The sequence below is a fragment of the Perognathus longimembris genome, chromosome 28 (genome assembly GCF_023159225.1).
Source record: "Perognathus longimembris pacificus isolate PPM17 chromosome 28, ASM2315922v1, whole genome shotgun sequence".
NCBI lineage: Eukaryota > Metazoa > Chordata > Mammalia > Rodentia > Heteromyidae > Perognathus > Perognathus longimembris.
This window is the reverse complement of record NC_063188.1, coordinates 90358108-90375690: the sequence shown is the minus strand read 5'-3', so window position 1 is coordinate 90375690 and position 17583 is coordinate 90358108. Positions and strand designations below refer to the sequence as shown.

The following is a 17583-nucleotide window of genomic DNA, read 5'->3' as shown; positions in this document are numbered from 1 at the left end:
CACAGATTCAAGGCCTTGTATCCATGCACCCCAGACCACCTTCAGGGAAGTTAAAGTTAGGTGATAGGTTAAGGTTAGGTTAGTGGGAAAAGTATGGGAATGCTGGCTATATGTGGAGTCTCTAGTGGTTCAGGACGGACAACAATGGTGTAGGTAGATAATTTCATGATTCTACACCTGGGTTTTGGCTTTCTCTAGTCAACTTCTGCTCTCAATTGGATCCACCTAAGAGCCAGCACTTCTACTCTGTAAGTCATATCTCTGTGGCTGCAAGATTCAGAAGTAGAGTTTGATGGAGTGATTGGAGTATCCATTCCTCTTCCTGTGTGAACTCCGGATCAGGGCTGACATCAGGAATTTGGATGCAATATTTGTGCACCTTTTACCTGGGGATAACACTTCTCGTGCTCACCCTCTCAAATGCAGCATTTCCTGGACTTCTCACAAAACATGGGCCTCACTCTCCCAAGCAATTTAGAGCAAGTGACTAGGAGAAGTGGCTAGAATGGTAGAGTGCAAGCCTAGCAATCAGAAGCCCCTTCATTCAAACATTGCAGAAGACCAAAACAAAAAAAAAGTAGAAGGGAGAGACTGAGGAGGCTGCATGCAACTAAACGCAACTTGATGCCTGGATCACCTTGAGTTCAGGAAACACAGCCTGGATTCAGAGGGATTATATCTAGAACAAGTGTCTGGAGAGGCACTTTCTGCCCCCACTGGCATATGCCCACCTCCACTGCTTACACGGCTACGGCCTCTCTAGTTCTCACACCTGCAAATATAACAACAAAGATCTCACAGCCATCATTTCCTGGGATATAAGGATGTTCTCTTGATTAGACGTTCTGAGACATGACTGAAACAATGCAACTAGATTACTGTGGATCCTTCTCACAGAAGTCGGAATCTTTCGCTCAGCAAAGGGCCACTAACATATGTAAAACACCATTCATATCCCACCCAAAATTATCAAGAATGGTATATGTGCTGAGAAAGCATGTGTGTTTCTTTCCCCTCATATACCAATGATTTCGTGGTATTTATATGGCTAGGACCTCAGACATGCCCCACCTCTGATAGGAGAAGGTATGATATTTTCACCACACTAAGCTCTCATGTCAACCACTGGGAGTTCCTGTAATTAATCCTTCCAAGTACCATACAACCAAGATCTGACATCTAGGGTCCCATACGCAAACAAAAAAATGTAGTATAGTTTTGGCATTTATCTAAATAGTAGCTTGTCTGGGAAGGCTGACAGAGCACTGCTTTAGGATCATTATGAGACCTTCCACTGGAGGGCAGTGTTTGTTCTGTCTGTACTCTGCTCAAACCTGGACCTTTCAGAAAACCCAGAAGCCTAGGAATCCAGAGCAGAATGCTAATGCAGAGCCTTTGAGTGAGAAGGAAGGGGTGAGGAATGCGCTGGCATCACCTGACCACAACAGGGAAAGAAGTGACAGCAGTGATGCAGCTGGGTTATTTTAAATTCTCCATTTGGGGACTGGAATTCTTCTGCTCACCCCTTGATGTCACCTGCACCTTTCACATGACCCTGATCCCTTCCATCCAAACACATCAGAGAAAAGTTCTAATTCTTCCAGGCTCCCCTGACTTATTATGTTTGGAGGGAAAGCAAGAGGGGCTCTAGCCTGAGGAGATACGCTCCTGGACACAGATGTAAGAGCAGGGATGCAGTTACATTATTGTGGGTTCCAGGTCTTTGAGAATTGATTTATTCCTCTTCTCCAGCCCGTTCTCATCAATGTCCTGCTAGAGGCAGAACCAGTCCCCTCCAAAGACCATAGACCAAGGACAGTGTCAGAAGCAGGTGTTGGTAAGTGATGGATACATTTATTGCCAGATTCCTCAGCATGCAAGACTACACGCAGGTTGCAAATGGATTATTTGGGTCCAATCTCTCCACTAGAGGCAGGGATTCATTAGGGTCATTAAATGTTTTCAATTGGCTCCATCTCAGAACTAAGGCATATAAACTTGTTGGGATTTTACAACAAATATTGGACTCCCAGGGTCTCTTAGTTACAAGGAAGAATGGGCAAATGGGAAGGACATATACCTGAGCTATACCTCCAGGCAAGGAGTTGGAAGTAGTGGTGTAGCTGCAGCATTTGAGGGAACTTTTGTGGAGGAAGTGGAGGAAAACTCGCCTTCACCAATCAGGCTTTAGTCTTCCCCATCTCTCTGTCCAGGAAGCATCCTCTATTCACGCTCAGGACGCATAGGAAAACTGGAGTCCTCACAGACAGCAAACAGCTTCCATGAGTATATTACAGGCCAAGACTGTGACCTACAAAGCCCCATCAGTTGGAAAGGTGGATGGCAGAGACAGGCACAATGACTCATCCCTATAAACCTAGCTACTCCAGGGCCTGGGATCTGTGACATATCAAGCCCAGCCAGGACAAAGAGTTAGCAAAAACAAAAACAAAAACAAAACAAAAACAAACAAACAAAAAAACCCCTCATTCCAACCAATGAAAACCTAGGTGCAATATTTTGCCTTCTAAGCCAGCTAGGTGGCAAGTACAAAATGGTGCATCAATTTCCAGAGACCCACCAAGACAAAAAGGAAGAATCTATGCACAAAATAACAAAGCATAAAGCCAGGCACCAGTGTCTCATGACTGTATTTCTGGCTACTCACTAGGCTGAGATCTGAGGATCATGGTTTGAATCCAGCCAGGGTAAGAAATGCCAGTGAGACTGTTACCTCTACTCTAATAAACCAGTCAAAAACTAGAAGTGCAGCTGTGGCTCTCTAGCTAGGCTAGAGCAAAAAGAGGCTCATGGACAGCACTGAGGCCCTGACTTCAGGCCCCAGGACCAGAAAAAAAAATTACAAAAGCACATAAGGGTTCATGTGGTAGAGAGCATTCCTGTCAAGCAGAGGGTCATGAGTTGAGATGGATTCCTCAACATGCAAAATAAGTCAATGTGGTAGTGGTGAGGCAGGTTAACTACATTGATGAAAGCACAGATCATTCCTCTCCAGGTCATGCTTTGGGAAACACCTGTGAGTTGGCTCTCCTCCCAGCATTACTCAGGGCTATGCCCCCTTGCAGTAGCCCATGCTTAGTCAGAGTTTACATCTTCTTCCTAGCAGGCAGGGAAATTTCAAGCTGATTCCACCCAGACAGAAGCACATGGTGATAGAAACCAGTGTGTTTATTTTCTGATCTTGTTGTAAACAACAACACCCTCTCCTCCTTCTTCTAACCTAGGCACCCTGGACCATTTCAATGTAGATCTGATGTTGTGGTGGAAGTGCCCCATGCTCTATGAGGAGTCCAAGAAGCGTATGGCCTGATGAAGCATTATCTCTAGAAGGGCTCAAAATAATCCCTCTGGAAAAATCTGTGACCTTGCTGTCTGATGTGGTATCACCTCAATATAGAACCGTTACTTCTCACTGAGCCCTTTGCTATACTTCAAGGGACTTAAGAACAACAGACTTGATGTGGCATCTCTATAGCAGAGAAGCCAGAACTCTATGAGAGGTGCAAGTGGAAGCAGAATATGAGCAGAGGAAGCTGTCTGTTCTAGAAGGTCTGCACATAATTCATCGGGATGTACTTTGCAGCATTTCAGCAGGTGGTGTCTGGTCAGGTAAGGACCTCACCACTCCACCTCTCATGGTTCTGGCAAAGGAAAGCTTGGATTAAATAGCCTGGTTGATGTCCTAAGAAGGAATAAGGCTGGCCTCTATAATGGTTTATGTGATAGCTTAATGTAGCAGGAGATCCTGCCTACTCATCCCATAAAGGCACCAACAGCAATCTAGCTGTACCCCTTCTGTAAGGACTGTACACATGCACTTCTGTGCCAGGGCAACAAGCAAGCCAGAGCTCTCTGCTGATATTTGCAGGTATGTGAAGTGGAGAAGTCTGAACTCTGTCATTAGCGGAGGTGAAACTCAGAGAAGAACGAGGGAGATTCTCCTACCTATGTAGAGGATCCAGAATATTACAATTTTGGTCCCTCTAACAACATTTTGGAGGTATGTCTCTTCGATGAAAACCCCTCCTAGTCACTCATCCCTCTTCATTACACAAGAGAATCTGAGAGTCCTAGTTTTGCTTTGACTCTACCATGGTTAGAGACTGGGTTGTGGAAGTGGACCCATTGAAAGCAGAGGGTGATCAGAGAAAGACCTTATCCTAGTACTGAGTCTGAAAATAATCACTCTGGGAGCCTTATTCAGCTCTACACCAATGAGTACCTGATAAGGTGAGCTTCTTTTATGCATTTCAGCCCTGACTTTGGGCCTTTGGTCACATGAGTGAATACCTAACTACCTCTTTTTTTCAGAGAATTTCATTAAAGCCATCAAAAAGTCATGGTGTGGTTCCATCTAACTGATCACGGGAGCCCAGTATGATGATAAAGAAGCCATTCATCCTAGAATAACGGGGATCTCATCAAGTCCAGTCTCATCTTCTTGTCAATTTTGGGATCCCAGTGTTGTCTTTGAAGGCTGTATACCAAGGGGTAGAGAACTCTCAAACTGCATCTTATGTATGTTCCACAGACCAGGGGACAATGCTCCTGTCCTGAAATGCAGTCCTGAGATAACACAGCAGACAAAAACAAGGTGAGGACAAAAACAAAGGTGAGATACCCCCTCAGATGTATATTAAGGGCTCTAAAAAAGGAATTTTAATATTTTCACTGTAAATATAATAGTTCATTTATTCTTATGGCAAAATAGGTGAAAATGTGTATGTTTCTGGCTATTTCAATTACTCAACTCCTGTTCTTAGGACACCATAGCTTGAATCTGGTGTGTTATATTTTAAAGCTGTGTTATGGTTTTTACCTATAGATGCCTCAGATAGATATGTGCCTCAAAGTCACATTCACATACATAATCCTGTTCTCATCTCTTTTCCATTGACACTTAATAGAAATAGATGTAGGATGTTCCCATGATAGCACATGTAACTTCATCCATGGATCCTGACAGACAAAATCTTGTTGTCAGGTACTAGAAAAGGATAGGTTTTGACCTTATGAGATCAGAGAAACATGATTCATAGTTGAAGGTTCCCCAGATAATCTATGTACAAAACCACTGTGAGTTGGGCACAATGGGGGGGATACTGAAGAAAGTACTTACTTTTGTATTAGGGAACCATGAGAGTAACAATCTTCTGGAGTCTGCAGGTCATACAAGCAAAGAGCTCAGAACTCTGTCAGTAGTTTAAAAAAAAAGAGAATTTCACAATAATTTCCCTCATATGCAAGATGTTATAGCCAAGGCATGTACATTGAGGCGCTAATCATCTGTGAACCCTTCCTCCACTCACCTCTTCTACTTTATATTTAGTATTTTGTGGGATTGTGGCTCAAGCACTTATGCGGGACAGGCAATTGGGATCTATTTGTTTTTGACTGAGAAGCCCTGGACCTCCAAGCCCTTCATCATACTTTGTACATATCCTTGGTGATTGTCACAGTCATTATTTCATTGTTGTTGTTTTTTTTTTTTTTGGCCAGTCCTGGGGCTTGGTCTCAGGGCCTGAGCACCGTCCCTGGCTTCTTTTTGCTCAAGGCTAGCACTCTGCCACTTGAGCCACAGCGCCACTTCTGGCCATTTTCTATATATGTGGTGCTGGGGAATTGAACCCAGGGCTTCAGGTATACGAGGCAAGCGCTCTTGCCACTAGGCCATATCCCCAGCCCATTATTTCGTTGTTTGACAAAAGGTCTCCCAAAAGTTTAGCCCAGGCATATTTCAAATTCTGATCCTAACAATCTCTGGCTCCTGATGAAGTATGATTTCACTAAGTCACTGAATTCAGCTCTTCAGACACACCTTATATATTGGGGAAATTACTGTGAAATTCACTTTTTTCTTTTTTTATCAGTTGTGGGACTTGAACTCAAGGCTTGAGCGATGACGCTGAACTCTCTCACTCAAGGCTACAACCTACTAATATCAACCACAGCACCACTTTTTGCTTCTTCTGTGTTTAATTGGAGATAAGAGTCACACAGACTTTCCTGTCTGGGCTGGCTTTGAACAGCAATCCTCAGATCTCAGCTGGTTTAGTAGGTAGGACGACAGGTCTGAGCACTTGGTACCTGCCTTAGAGTAAAATTCTGAAGAGCAATTCAAACTCAGAGAAATTCAAGTAGGTGATGTGCCTAAAAGGTGAACAGAGGAAATCCTACTATCAAAAGAAAAACTGTCACCCCAATGTCAGCCCTTCCACAACATTCCACCCATCCCCCAGCCTCACCTTCAGAATCTTGTGACCAAGGAGACAGATTTGAACAATAAACTTGGAGAGGAGAGGAGAGGCAGTGTGTCTCTAAGCTGGATTAGGAGAGAGGAGAAATTGACTGGCAAAAGCTCAGATACGGGTAGGGAATCATAAAATAATCAAATGTCACAGTTTTGACACTCTTAGTCCTAAACCCTGGGGAATGTCAAGAGGGTTGGGCATTCTTCCACCATATATGGACTTTAATCCAAATCAACTCATTTAACCTTAAGTTTTCCCTCGAGGTACTTTGAGAATTACAGTCTTAGTCTAGGGTCTAGGGTCCTTGGATATAAGAGGTTTTGGATATTTGAGGGGAAGCAGAGGAAACAAACTCCTTGGTGTATGCCCTAAACATTTATACATATCCCTATTCTCAGCCACGATCCTGAGGGCTCAACACGGTGAAGAGTCTACCTTTTCTTCACTCCTTCCTACCACGCGGGACACTGAGAATCATTGAAAACATTATTGTGGAGACAGCTGGACTTCAGAGGGCCTATGTGAGTAGATAACAAACTCCTGGCAGAATTGTGTGTGGGACATTAACTTCCACCATGGAGTCATAAAGGAAATGAGGGCTTTGGCTGGTTAGGGTCAAGACTGTAAAGAAATGGACCTTAGACTCTAGGTTAAGGGAGACACAGAGGAAGTCTACCCCTGCTGTCAGTTCAGAGAGGCCCTGTGCATTCTGACCAAGTATTGATGTCATACTTACCTTCTAAGTCATAGATAGGGATTAGTAAGATAGATAAACCCTGAAGTTCACAGGCTGATGTTCCAGATGCTGACTGAGGTCTCACATTGGAGACGCAGGAGCAACTGGCATTGCGCTAGAGAGAATATGACCCACTCATGTTGTGACCTAATGGTAGCCCTAGATAAGGTAATCAAACAAATGAGTATTGATTTCTAAATCTAGGGGACAGGGTAAGAACTGCAGGGAGTCAAGGTGATATGTCAGCGAACACCGAGGATGGGTAATTTTCCCTTATTTTCAGACAGAGTCCTGATCTCATTCTTAGAATAAGCCCTGATATTCCTGCAACTGTGTGGGAGATGACTGGTTTCATGAGAGGTGTGGAGTTCCTGCCTGGATTGCAGATCTGATCACAGGCAGACATCTACTGTCTCATCATTCTAGGGAGGCCACACAGCATGCCTGGATTCTGGGCTCTTTAGCCTCTTTTGCTTATTTCTGTGAGGAGTGAACCTTGTTCTAAAGAGTATAACCTTTGTTCAGCAAAGGCTTTAGAGAAGACTAAAATCTTCTTTTCAAGATATGGGGAGTCTACATGCATTTAAGGCCCAGGGTGGATCCAGTTAGAACTGTCGGGAAGAAATGACACCAGTGGTTTCTCAGGATGGGCAACAAGATGGGGAAAATGGTATTCTTGGCCTGCAAGATGGACCTGGATGTTAATAGAGGGAAAGGTCTCAGAGGTTGTAAAGAGTGATTATAATTATTTTGAAAGACACAAAGCAAAAGCTAAGCTGTGGGTCTTGCTCCCTCCCTCAACTTTAACAAATCACTGCTAGGGGTTCACATGAATTGTTGTTACACTTCTGTCTCCCAGGAATAAAGAAGTAGAGGTCCCAAATTGAAGGAATTCACTGAATCAACATAGCCAGCCAGAGGGAGTGTCCAGAATCAATCTGGAAACAAGGTGAGGACAAGTATAACAGGTACCACTCCTACACATGGGGCTCCACTACCATAGGTCCTTCCTCAACCTGTAAGAAAACCCAGACAGCATAGGTGCATTCGCATCCCTTTGAATCTTTAGAATTTCTCACAGAAATAAGTTTTTGCTTTAGTGGTTTTTTTTTTACTTTTTTTTTTTTTTTTTTTTTTGGCCAGTCCTGGGGCTTGGACTCAGGGCCTGAGAACTGTCCCTGGCTTCTTTTTGCTCAAGGCTAGCACTCTGCCACTTGAGCCACAGCGCCACTTCTGGCCATTTTCTGTATATGTGGTGTTGGGGAATCGAACCCAGGGCCTCATGTATACGAGGCAAGCACTCTTGCCACTAGGCCATATCCCCAGCCCCTTGCTTTAGTATTTTGACCTCAGGTGCTCAGAAAGTTTCCAATTTAGCATAAAGCAAGGGGAGCACTGAACCAGTCCTCCACCCATAAGGCCCCTTTCTGGGTCTGGTCAACTTTGCTTTTGCCCATGGTGACCTGTGATGACCTCATATTGCCTTTTGTTTCATTGTGAGGACCGGGACCTGTGAGAATATGCCCCAAGGACAGCAGAGAGTAGTCCAGATATCACCAGGGGAAATTTTGGAGTTTCAAATGAGCTCTGTAGGAACTGTTTATTGCAGAACATTGAGGAACATGAAATCTTACCTCCCTTTTGCTCTCAAGCCTGGGGGCCCCATGTTGGCCTTGCATGCTGGGGCCCAAGGAAGAGAGAGAGGTCTAAGTGCCCACTGTACATACTCCAGGGAGCAGGAGGAAAAAGTCTAGGTCTGAAGTAGTATGTATCATGCAATCCAGCATATGATTCCCTGCTAGGGTCAGATTTTAAGATTGGGGTGTATATGCTGACACTGGACCATGGCTCTATTCCCATCACAACATGCAACTCCACAATACACAATACTGTACACCTCTGTCGGATCCCAGGGACTCAGACTCACTCGGTACCTGGAGCCTTTTTGAGTGGTTCTCTGACTCTTAAGCTTCAGGCAACAGACACAAGAGAAGCCAGGAACCTATGTGGCTCTAAACCACCAAAGGAAAGACTAGCAACAAGTCCTAAGCAAGCTGCCCGGAAGAACATTCTCAGCTGAAACTACTTCTCTGCGTTCTGTCTCATAGGCCTAGGAGTCCTCATCATCGAGCTGCTCTCTACCCTCATACTTGTAATCGGGAAGGGCACCCATGATGGACGCTACAAGCACGCATCCCTCTGAGCTGGAGCAAGACCCGCAGGCCCAAGAGCAAGACCCGCAGGCCCAGGAGCAAGACCCGCAGGCCCAAAGAGAGGCCACAGGCCTGGTGGATGAGCAGGTTCCCCAGTCTGAGGAGGATTCCATTTCTAAGCTCCTCCTTACTGCAAGGGACGATTTAGATGGTATCCTGGGTGAGGAAATTAGGGAGAGAAATAAGAAATATCAGAAATCCCACAATGAGGAAAAGGAAGAGCTGCCCCTTGAGGGTGAGGAGGAGCTGCAGATGGACCTGCAGAAATCGGCACTACAATTGCTGCCATACCTGCTGCATAAGTATTGGATCAGCAAGCCAGTTTCTGAGAAGGATATACTGAGTCAAATCACAGTTGGTCACCAGCATTACTTCCCAGTGATACTAGACAAAGCCAATCTATTCATGCAGGTCCTCTATGGACTTGAAATGAAGGAGGAAGACTCCATTCTGCACACTCGTGTGCTTGGTCCAGCAGCAGGGATCACTTATGATGGTGTAGTGAGCGATGTGATAGGCATGCCCAAAACAGGCCTGCTGATAATGGTGCTGTGCACTATCTATATCAAGGGTGGCTGCGCCTTAGAGCAGGACATCTGGCATGTGCTGAATAAGATGGAAGTGTACTCGGATAGGGAACACTTCCTTTATGGAAAACCTAGGAACCTGCTCATGGGAGATTTTGTGTGGGAGCAATACGTGATATATGAAAAGGTGCCCGACAGTAATCCCGCTGTTTATGAGTTCATGTGGGGCACAAGGGCCTATGCAGAAACCACCAAAATGAAGCTCTTACAACACTGGGCCAAGTACTGCAGAGTTGACCCTAGGTCCTTAGGATCACTCTATGCAGAAACTTTACAGCAACAACGGGGAAGATATGTCTTTCACTAGAAAAGTGACTTTAATTTGAAAACCCGTTAGAAATCCATTTTATATGAACATCCCAGTGGAATAGAGACTTTTTTGGAAATGGTCAAAATTTCTATCCTTAAAATAAATTATAATACAAAGAAGCTTAGTGTTAATTCTTGTCTTGCCCATTTTCTATGTCATATCAAAATATAAATACATTGTCTTGATTTTGGTTGGTTATGTGTATTGTACTGGAAATTGTATCTTAAAGAGAAGTCCCCCCACTCAATGACCAGATTCCTCAGCAAATCTTTAGTTTAGCATCAGTACTGGGTAATGTCTTTAATTAACACACAATTTCTTAGGGATTTAGGCAATAGCCTTCCTTTCCATGAAAATTAATCTAAATGAACTCCAGAAAATGGAAATAAGAGGGTTTTTTTTGTCCTTTCGTGCTGTTTTGTTTCCTGTTCCTTTTGTTTACCTATCTTTGGGAGAGTAAGGGGTGCACCCAGAATGGCCGGGACAAAGGTGAAGCAATGCAGCAGTGAAACTCACTAGATCCTATGCTGAATGAACGTAAGTCTGGTGGATGGGAAATGGAGGGAATACTTGAGAGAGAATGAGGGAAGAGGTGACAATTTCCAAAAAAGTTGTACCCTATATTTGATTTATATAGTTATAAGCCTTCTGTATATCTCCTTCAAAATAACAATGAAAAATGCATAAATAGAAACAAGTTATGCCTGATGCCAGTGGATCAGTCCTGTAATCCTATTAAGAGGCTTAACTCTGAGGATGGAGGTTTCAATCCAGACCCATCTAGAAAGTATGTGATTCTCATATCTCTAATTAAGCACCAAAACCCCATAGCTGAGCTACAAGTACAAAAGGTCAGGCAAGGGACCCATTGCACTGAGTTCAAGCCCAGAACCAGCACACAGAAAAATATGAAATGTTATAGCTTGCAGAAAAATAGGTGGAGTTTGTGTTAAAGAAGTTAAATTGGAAATGATGAATGTTCCTTTTTTTTCTACGTATAGCACTCCATCAATAAAACAAGAAAAAAAGATAAATGTAAAATATGAGTCTCTTGGATGAGAGCATCAATGGAAAGTTATAGCTAAATGACTGTGATATTTGAGTACTATAGGATGACAGTACATGAATATATGAAAATAGAATAATTATTTCCAATTTAAAAGAAATGTCAAAGCTAAGAAGAGTATATTGAGTAAAGTAGCTGAGGTGCAGAGAGAAAAGGAGCTGGTCTTTTACTCAAATCCTAGGGTCTATCATTCACAGATATAATTCAAACCAGAATTTGCAAAGTTACTTTGAATGGGGGAACATTTTTTTCTGAAATTTATGACAGTTCATTTTGGTTTCCTGTTCTCCTGAGCTACATATCCTCTGATATGTCCAGGAGAAAAATGACATGAACAACTACCAACATGGAAAGGGCTGGGATCAAATACCATTGAAAGACTGCCTCTGTCATTCACTACAGCTCCAGCACTCAAAAGCACAACTGACTTTTTATATTTAGCATCAATAGGGTCCAGACACACACTACTGTTACTTAGGTTGGGCACTTAGGAAGGGACGGAGATGACCTGTATAGGACTAATCCTGCTCTTGCTGTGAGCCTTTGGAGGTACTGAAAAAGAAGACCTAGTGTCTGCTCTGTGATTTTACATTAGATTCTAAGATTAGGGATTTAGTAGACTGGACCATGTCTTAGCTGAACAGAGAGGCAGATGTCTAGATGGTAAATAGGCACTAAGCTAAACAGTATTCCTGGCTCCAATACTGAGGGGTACAACCTTGTTCCTAATTTTAAACTAATTAAATCCTGTAACTGGTCCTTTCTGGTCCATGTACCTCAAGCAAATATGAAATTTAAGACAATTTCACCAAGCAGTGGCTGAGGGAGCTATGGAGGTGTTCGTCTGACCACATACCTAGGTGAAAACAGAGGTTCAGATGGATTGCTTGAGGTCTGCTCTAAGGAAGAAGATCTACTCTTCTTATAATCAGCTTCCCAACAATGATTTTGGCTTTACCTTTTCAAGGACTATACAGTAAGGCTTTAGTGTGTAAGGGCATGAACACCTGAGTGCCACTGAAATAACTAAGCACCATCCACCTGTGTTCCAGGGCTTCTCTGCTCACACTCCAGAACTTTCTCTTAATGATACACCACAGAGAGATCAATCATTCTCCTTCAAGGATCACGGATCTAGATTGTTACCCCCAGGATCCCCTGTCCAGTCCTATTTCATTCTTGCTGGAAGCCTTGAAAGTATCAATGTAGGGTGATAGGCAGCTGATTCCTGCATGTGGGTTTGATAGAAAGAGTCCTGCCTGAACAGAAGATTGGGGCAAGATCCCATAATGAGGCCAGGTGAGATATGAAGCAGGACTGAGGCTTCCAGAAATGAGTACAGGTCAATTCTCAACTTGCCCTAACTTTCAGGATTTTTTATTCTTCATCATACTTTACAAACTGAGATTTACACCGGTCCTGAGAAGCTAGAATCATGCCAAGAGTCAAGGCCAATACTCAGGGAGGAATAAAGTGACAGATATATTACACTTTCAGATTATGAGAGGGACATTTCCATGCTCCCATCAGTCATGGAAACTAAAGGATAGCGTGGCCTGAGTGAAGACACCTTCACGTTTGCAATTAGAATTTGTGTCAAAGTGTATGGGGACTTGATCAGTTGATTGTGGCTCCTGTACAGTAGAATCCTATGTGAGGATGAAGGGTATTCCTGATGCTCTAAAGAGTAAGTATAAAAGAAAGGACAAAACACAGTTGGCATAGAGGCATGGCTCAGTTGGTAGAGTATCAGCAAATGAGCAAAATTGTTCAGTACTGAATCCAAGTCCTGGTCTGAGACCGAAGAGACAGAGTATCCCCAATGTATGATCCACAAAATATTCTAGTACTATCCATCCAGGGATGTAAGGAAATGAGCACTTCTGACTGACTGCTTAGGGTTGGGGTGAGTGTCACAGAATTGGTGGCCTTTGTTCATAAGCTGGATCATCATATTGACAGAGAAGTGACCAGGCCTCTTCATGAGTAATTATGTACACTTTGAGAATTTTGGAAAAGAGGGCCTTTGAGATAAATCTACTTGAGTATCCAAATGAGCAACATCTTTTTCCTTGTTCCCAGGGAGGTGCCTAAAATAGTCCAACTACTACCTTGTTTTTATCCCTGTATTTGAAGATACACACTCATACACATACACATACACATACTTTCTCTCTCTCTCTCTCTCTCTCACACACACACACACACACACAGACAGATAGACAGAGAGAGAGAGAGAGAGAGAGAGAGAGAGAGAGAGAGAGAGAGAGAGAGAGAGAGAGAGAGATCATGCAATTATGTGAAAGCTCTCTGGCCTCTCAGAGCCCATGCAGTAAGAGCTGTGTTCTGAGATCTGCAATACTTCACAATATAGACAATACAAGTCTGCCAGTTCTTAAGCTGAGACCATGGAGTTGGACTGTAGAGACTAAAGCCTTGCTTATGAAGATGTTCTCCAAATATGCAGCCACATCCCAGTTTGCAGACCTGCTACAGGATCATTTTGTCAGGTGAATACCTTCATGCCTCCCAAACTCTTCCTTCAATATCACTGGGTTCTGTGAGTAATAGACTAGCTTCAAGGGGAGATGACTGATCCTTGCAGAAACAGACTCTGTTTGGAATCAATGAAAGGATCCTTATAGAGGAGAGAAGACCACCAAATCTGATTATTTCTGTGGTGTTCACCTTAACTAGCCTCATCTGAGTGGCCTGGTGTTCATTCCCTTAATTTTGTCCCTAGGTCAAAGAGATGACTGAATTCTCATTGCAAGGGATATGGACTGGAATTTTTAGGGAAAGAGGTCTTAGACTTGAAGAACATTCTGGGCACTGGTGGCTCACACCTGTAATCCGTGCTGCTCAGGAGTCCAAGATCTGAGAATGGAGGTTTGAAGGCAACCTGGGCAGAAAAGTCAGTGAGACTCTAATCTCCAATTAACCACCCCCAAAATCTGGAAGGTGAGGTATGGAAGAAAGTGCTAGAGCTAAAGGACAGTGCCCAGGCCCTGAGTTCAAACCCACATTAAAAATGCAACACACACCACAGAATCCATTCCTGTTATATTTCTGGGAAAGCCCTACTCAGTGTGATTAGAGGTGTGATGCCTGATATCCAGTGAGATCTGTGTCTCTATCTGCATTGGATTATACTAAGAGAGCTTTGTTCTGAGGTCTACAGGACACTGAACAGTGAGGCCTTGTCTCTACAAGTGTTGGTGGTGAGGTTCTGAGGGAGAACAGAGGATGCTTTCCTTAGACAGACGGTCCTGAACCCTTGCTATAGTTTATTGTTTCTGATCTTTGACTTATGTTACATGCTTTTCTCAGAAGCCTGTCCCTGGTGTATTTCTAGAGAGGCCCCATGCAATGTCTCTGAGAGATGATGGGGGAGTAAATCATCTGCATCTATGGGATTAGACCCAGGATTAGGCAGATGGAATGGGTCCTTCATTTACTAGAGTAAGAAGCCGTATACTGCAGAAAGCAAAGGTGAGATTTAGAAAAGAGTGGGTTTACCTTGCATGTGTCCAGCCCCACAAAATCTTTGAGGCTGCTGAGGCCCCATATGGAGGACAAGGCTGCTGCTTTATGTTTTTAGCATATTGATCCAAAAGATGTTGGGAGCTTGGAATAAAGAGCCTAGCTTGATCAGATGAGCTATTCAGGTCCTAAAGGAACTCAAGGTGAGATGTGAAATGTGGCTGAAGGGCTCAAAACTCAGTAGACACAAAGGGACACTCCACTCTGAAACAGAGAGCAACCTCCAATCTTCCTTATTCCTGGGATGCTCTGAGCTGTGGCTAGAGTCAGGACATCTTCATCCTGTCTTTGGGCTGGTTTCAGGGAGGAATTGTGGAAGTATGATGTGTGTGGCATCTGCTCAGCAGAGTCCTGAGCTGGGCAAGGAATCTCCAGAACAAGTTGTGAGAATCTTGTCCCTCTTTGCAGCCCAGGATGTTTCCAGTCATCATGATGGGAAAAGATGCCATGACTGGCTTTCTACTCAGGGTTTGATTGGTGGTTAAGGCAAGGTGATTTGGTGGCCCTTGCCTTCAAGTTGGATCTGGAGGTCAATAGTTGCAAAGGGTCAAAGTCTCATGATGACGAAAGGGGAATATCTTGAGTGCATTCCACAAAAGGACAGAAGGAAGTCTTCCCCAGGAAGTGAGATCCCAAACAATCCAGCTGTTAACCCATCTCTTCAGAAAAACATCTGGGCTCATCTAATCAGAGGAACAGCTTGCCACTATACCAAGCACTTGTTCCCCTACAAGTTTCCCTGTGGGGAATAACCTTAGTCTCACATGATAGGGTCCAGATCTCTAGAGTTTGAAATTAAAGCTGAGTGGTGACAGACGGACAATGCCACCCAACAAAGACTAAAGATAATTCAGTTGCTCCCATATTATAGCTCTGAACATGTAGGTGTTTAGTCGGATACTCCTCTCTTCTGCCTCAGAAGTCCCTGGAAGCAGGAGTTCAGAGATTTGGGATAATAGAATCATTATGAAGTTCATAAAGGAGGAAGCTGAAGCTTCATGAGAGGTGAAAGTGACAGTTGAACCTGAGCATAGGAATCCTCTCTTCTAATAGTGAGCCTTCTGTTGGGGATTCAGCTTGGCCTTGAGGGGGAAAGGGCGATGAGAGCGCTCCAGAGATGCTACCCTTCCCCCCGCCCTGGGGCAGTGTGGAAGTTAGCCACACCTATCTCCTTCTGGGCCCGCAACCGGAAAGAGTAGCTTTGAGACCATCCCCCACCTCTTGCCAGCTAACACGTGTGCCCCCTTGGCGCGGGCAATGCCAATATGGCGGTACTATGGAAAGTGACGTTAGCCCACGAGGGAGTTCCTAGGGAGCTGCTCTTGGACGGACAAGCTCGCCAGCCTATCAGTTCTTGGTTTATCACCCCCTTTCCTCGTCATCATTGCTATATGACTGTTAGCCCCTCCCTTGAATAAACAGATTGCTCTCTGAAGCTTCTCCGAGACCCGTGCGTGCCTGGCTTCCTTGGTGGGTAAGGAGGGAGGAAGGGGTCTCGTTCAGCCACGTGCACCTGAGGCTAGCCCGTGTTCCTTCACTCCATCTTGGCCGCCCGCAGGTCAGGCGGCCAGGGGAGAGGGTGAAAAATGGAGCACTGATAAGGGAGTAAGCTTAGCAACCCCACAACAGGGGAGGTAAATCTAGCCCGGCAGCCTTCAAATCATTCAGCTGTGCTCAGCATGTCTGCCTTGCTCAAAAAATCTATTCAGAGGACCAGGCATCCCCTATACCACCCACTCTTTACAACTCAAGGGGATCTAGGAGAAACAGCCTTGGTTTGTGAAATTGAGAAATCTTGGCTTTGTGAGGGAAAAAGCTGCAGAGAAGAATGTTCTTCCCAATAAGGGCTCCAAGTAGCTCATGCTGTCAATAGTGCACATATATGCATGTAGTAAGGAAAATGCATCACTCTAATGCAAGGGACTCTGGCAATCAGAGCTTTTCACTGAGTTCTACAAGACCAGTGAATGGGAAGGATCTTTTCTGCCAATCATGGAGAAAAGATTCTGAAGGTAGAAAGAAGCAGCTCCCCATCTTGTCCTGAATCCAGCTACATCTGTACTAGGTTTACTTTCCTTGTCTCATCAACACAAGCAAGTTTATATAACCCCCTACTCTTACCAATACAGAGCTGCTTGGGAGTCACACACTTTATTTCTTTGATCCTTTCAAAGTGAAGGCTTGAACTGTGAAGGTTAATGTGAATGAAAAGAATGAGCAGATAATGTCTTGTCCTTAAATGCAGGGACTGCAAACAATCCAGCAATGGCACTTACTCTCCTTCTTCCCAGGTTGATTCTAGCCAAGAGACTACTCCCTGCCTTCCTATATAATTCATTTGCAAAACACTGACCTGTGGAGCCTAGACTTGGATTTTGGTTTATGGAAAGGACAGGTGGAGGATCTAAAACCAAACAAGATTAGATCTCAGGGTGGATAAAGGCAGCTCACGCTCAAGATGTAGTGGCTTCTAATATTCCAGGTGCATGCTTGCTGAAATATCTATTCACCACACCTTATCTCCACAGGTTATTTCCACAACTTTTCTTCCTGTTCTTTGAACTGAAGGATACTGCTATGCCCCATTCTAGGTCTAAAGTTCTTGGATGGAGAATCCTGTGCTTTCTGACGGGTCCAGGTAAAACAAAGGAGGATGAGAAGAAGCTTCTCTCTCAAGAGACCATCTTGAAACAATAAATTCTGCATACATGAGTTTCTGATGAAGAGAGGGGAATCCCAAAGTCAGACTTATCTTCTGATACCTGCAGATCTGCAAAGTGGAGTAGACTACACTCTAGGATGGATGGAGGTGAGACTCTGAGAGTGGGCAGCATAAATACTCTATCTACTACCATC

At 44.1% G+C, this 17583-nt stretch overlaps 1 protein-coding gene across 1 annotated transcript; it reads left to right on the top strand.

Moving 5' to 3' along the window:
* Nucleotides 1–9182: 9182 nt before the first annotated feature.
* LOC125343195 (melanoma-associated antigen 10-like) lies at nt 9183–10115 on the top strand. Its single transcript, XM_048335461.1, has one exon. The coding sequence runs from the start codon at nt 9183–9185 to the stop codon at nt 10113–10115; it is 933 nt and encodes a 310-aa protein (XP_048191418.1).
* Nucleotides 10116–17583: the final 7468 nt, after the last annotated feature.

Coding starts and splice junctions, on each gene's coding strand:
- LOC125343195 (XM_048335461.1), top strand. CDS start 9,183: ATGGACGCTACAAGCACGCATCCCTCTGAGCTGGAGCAAGACCCGCAG.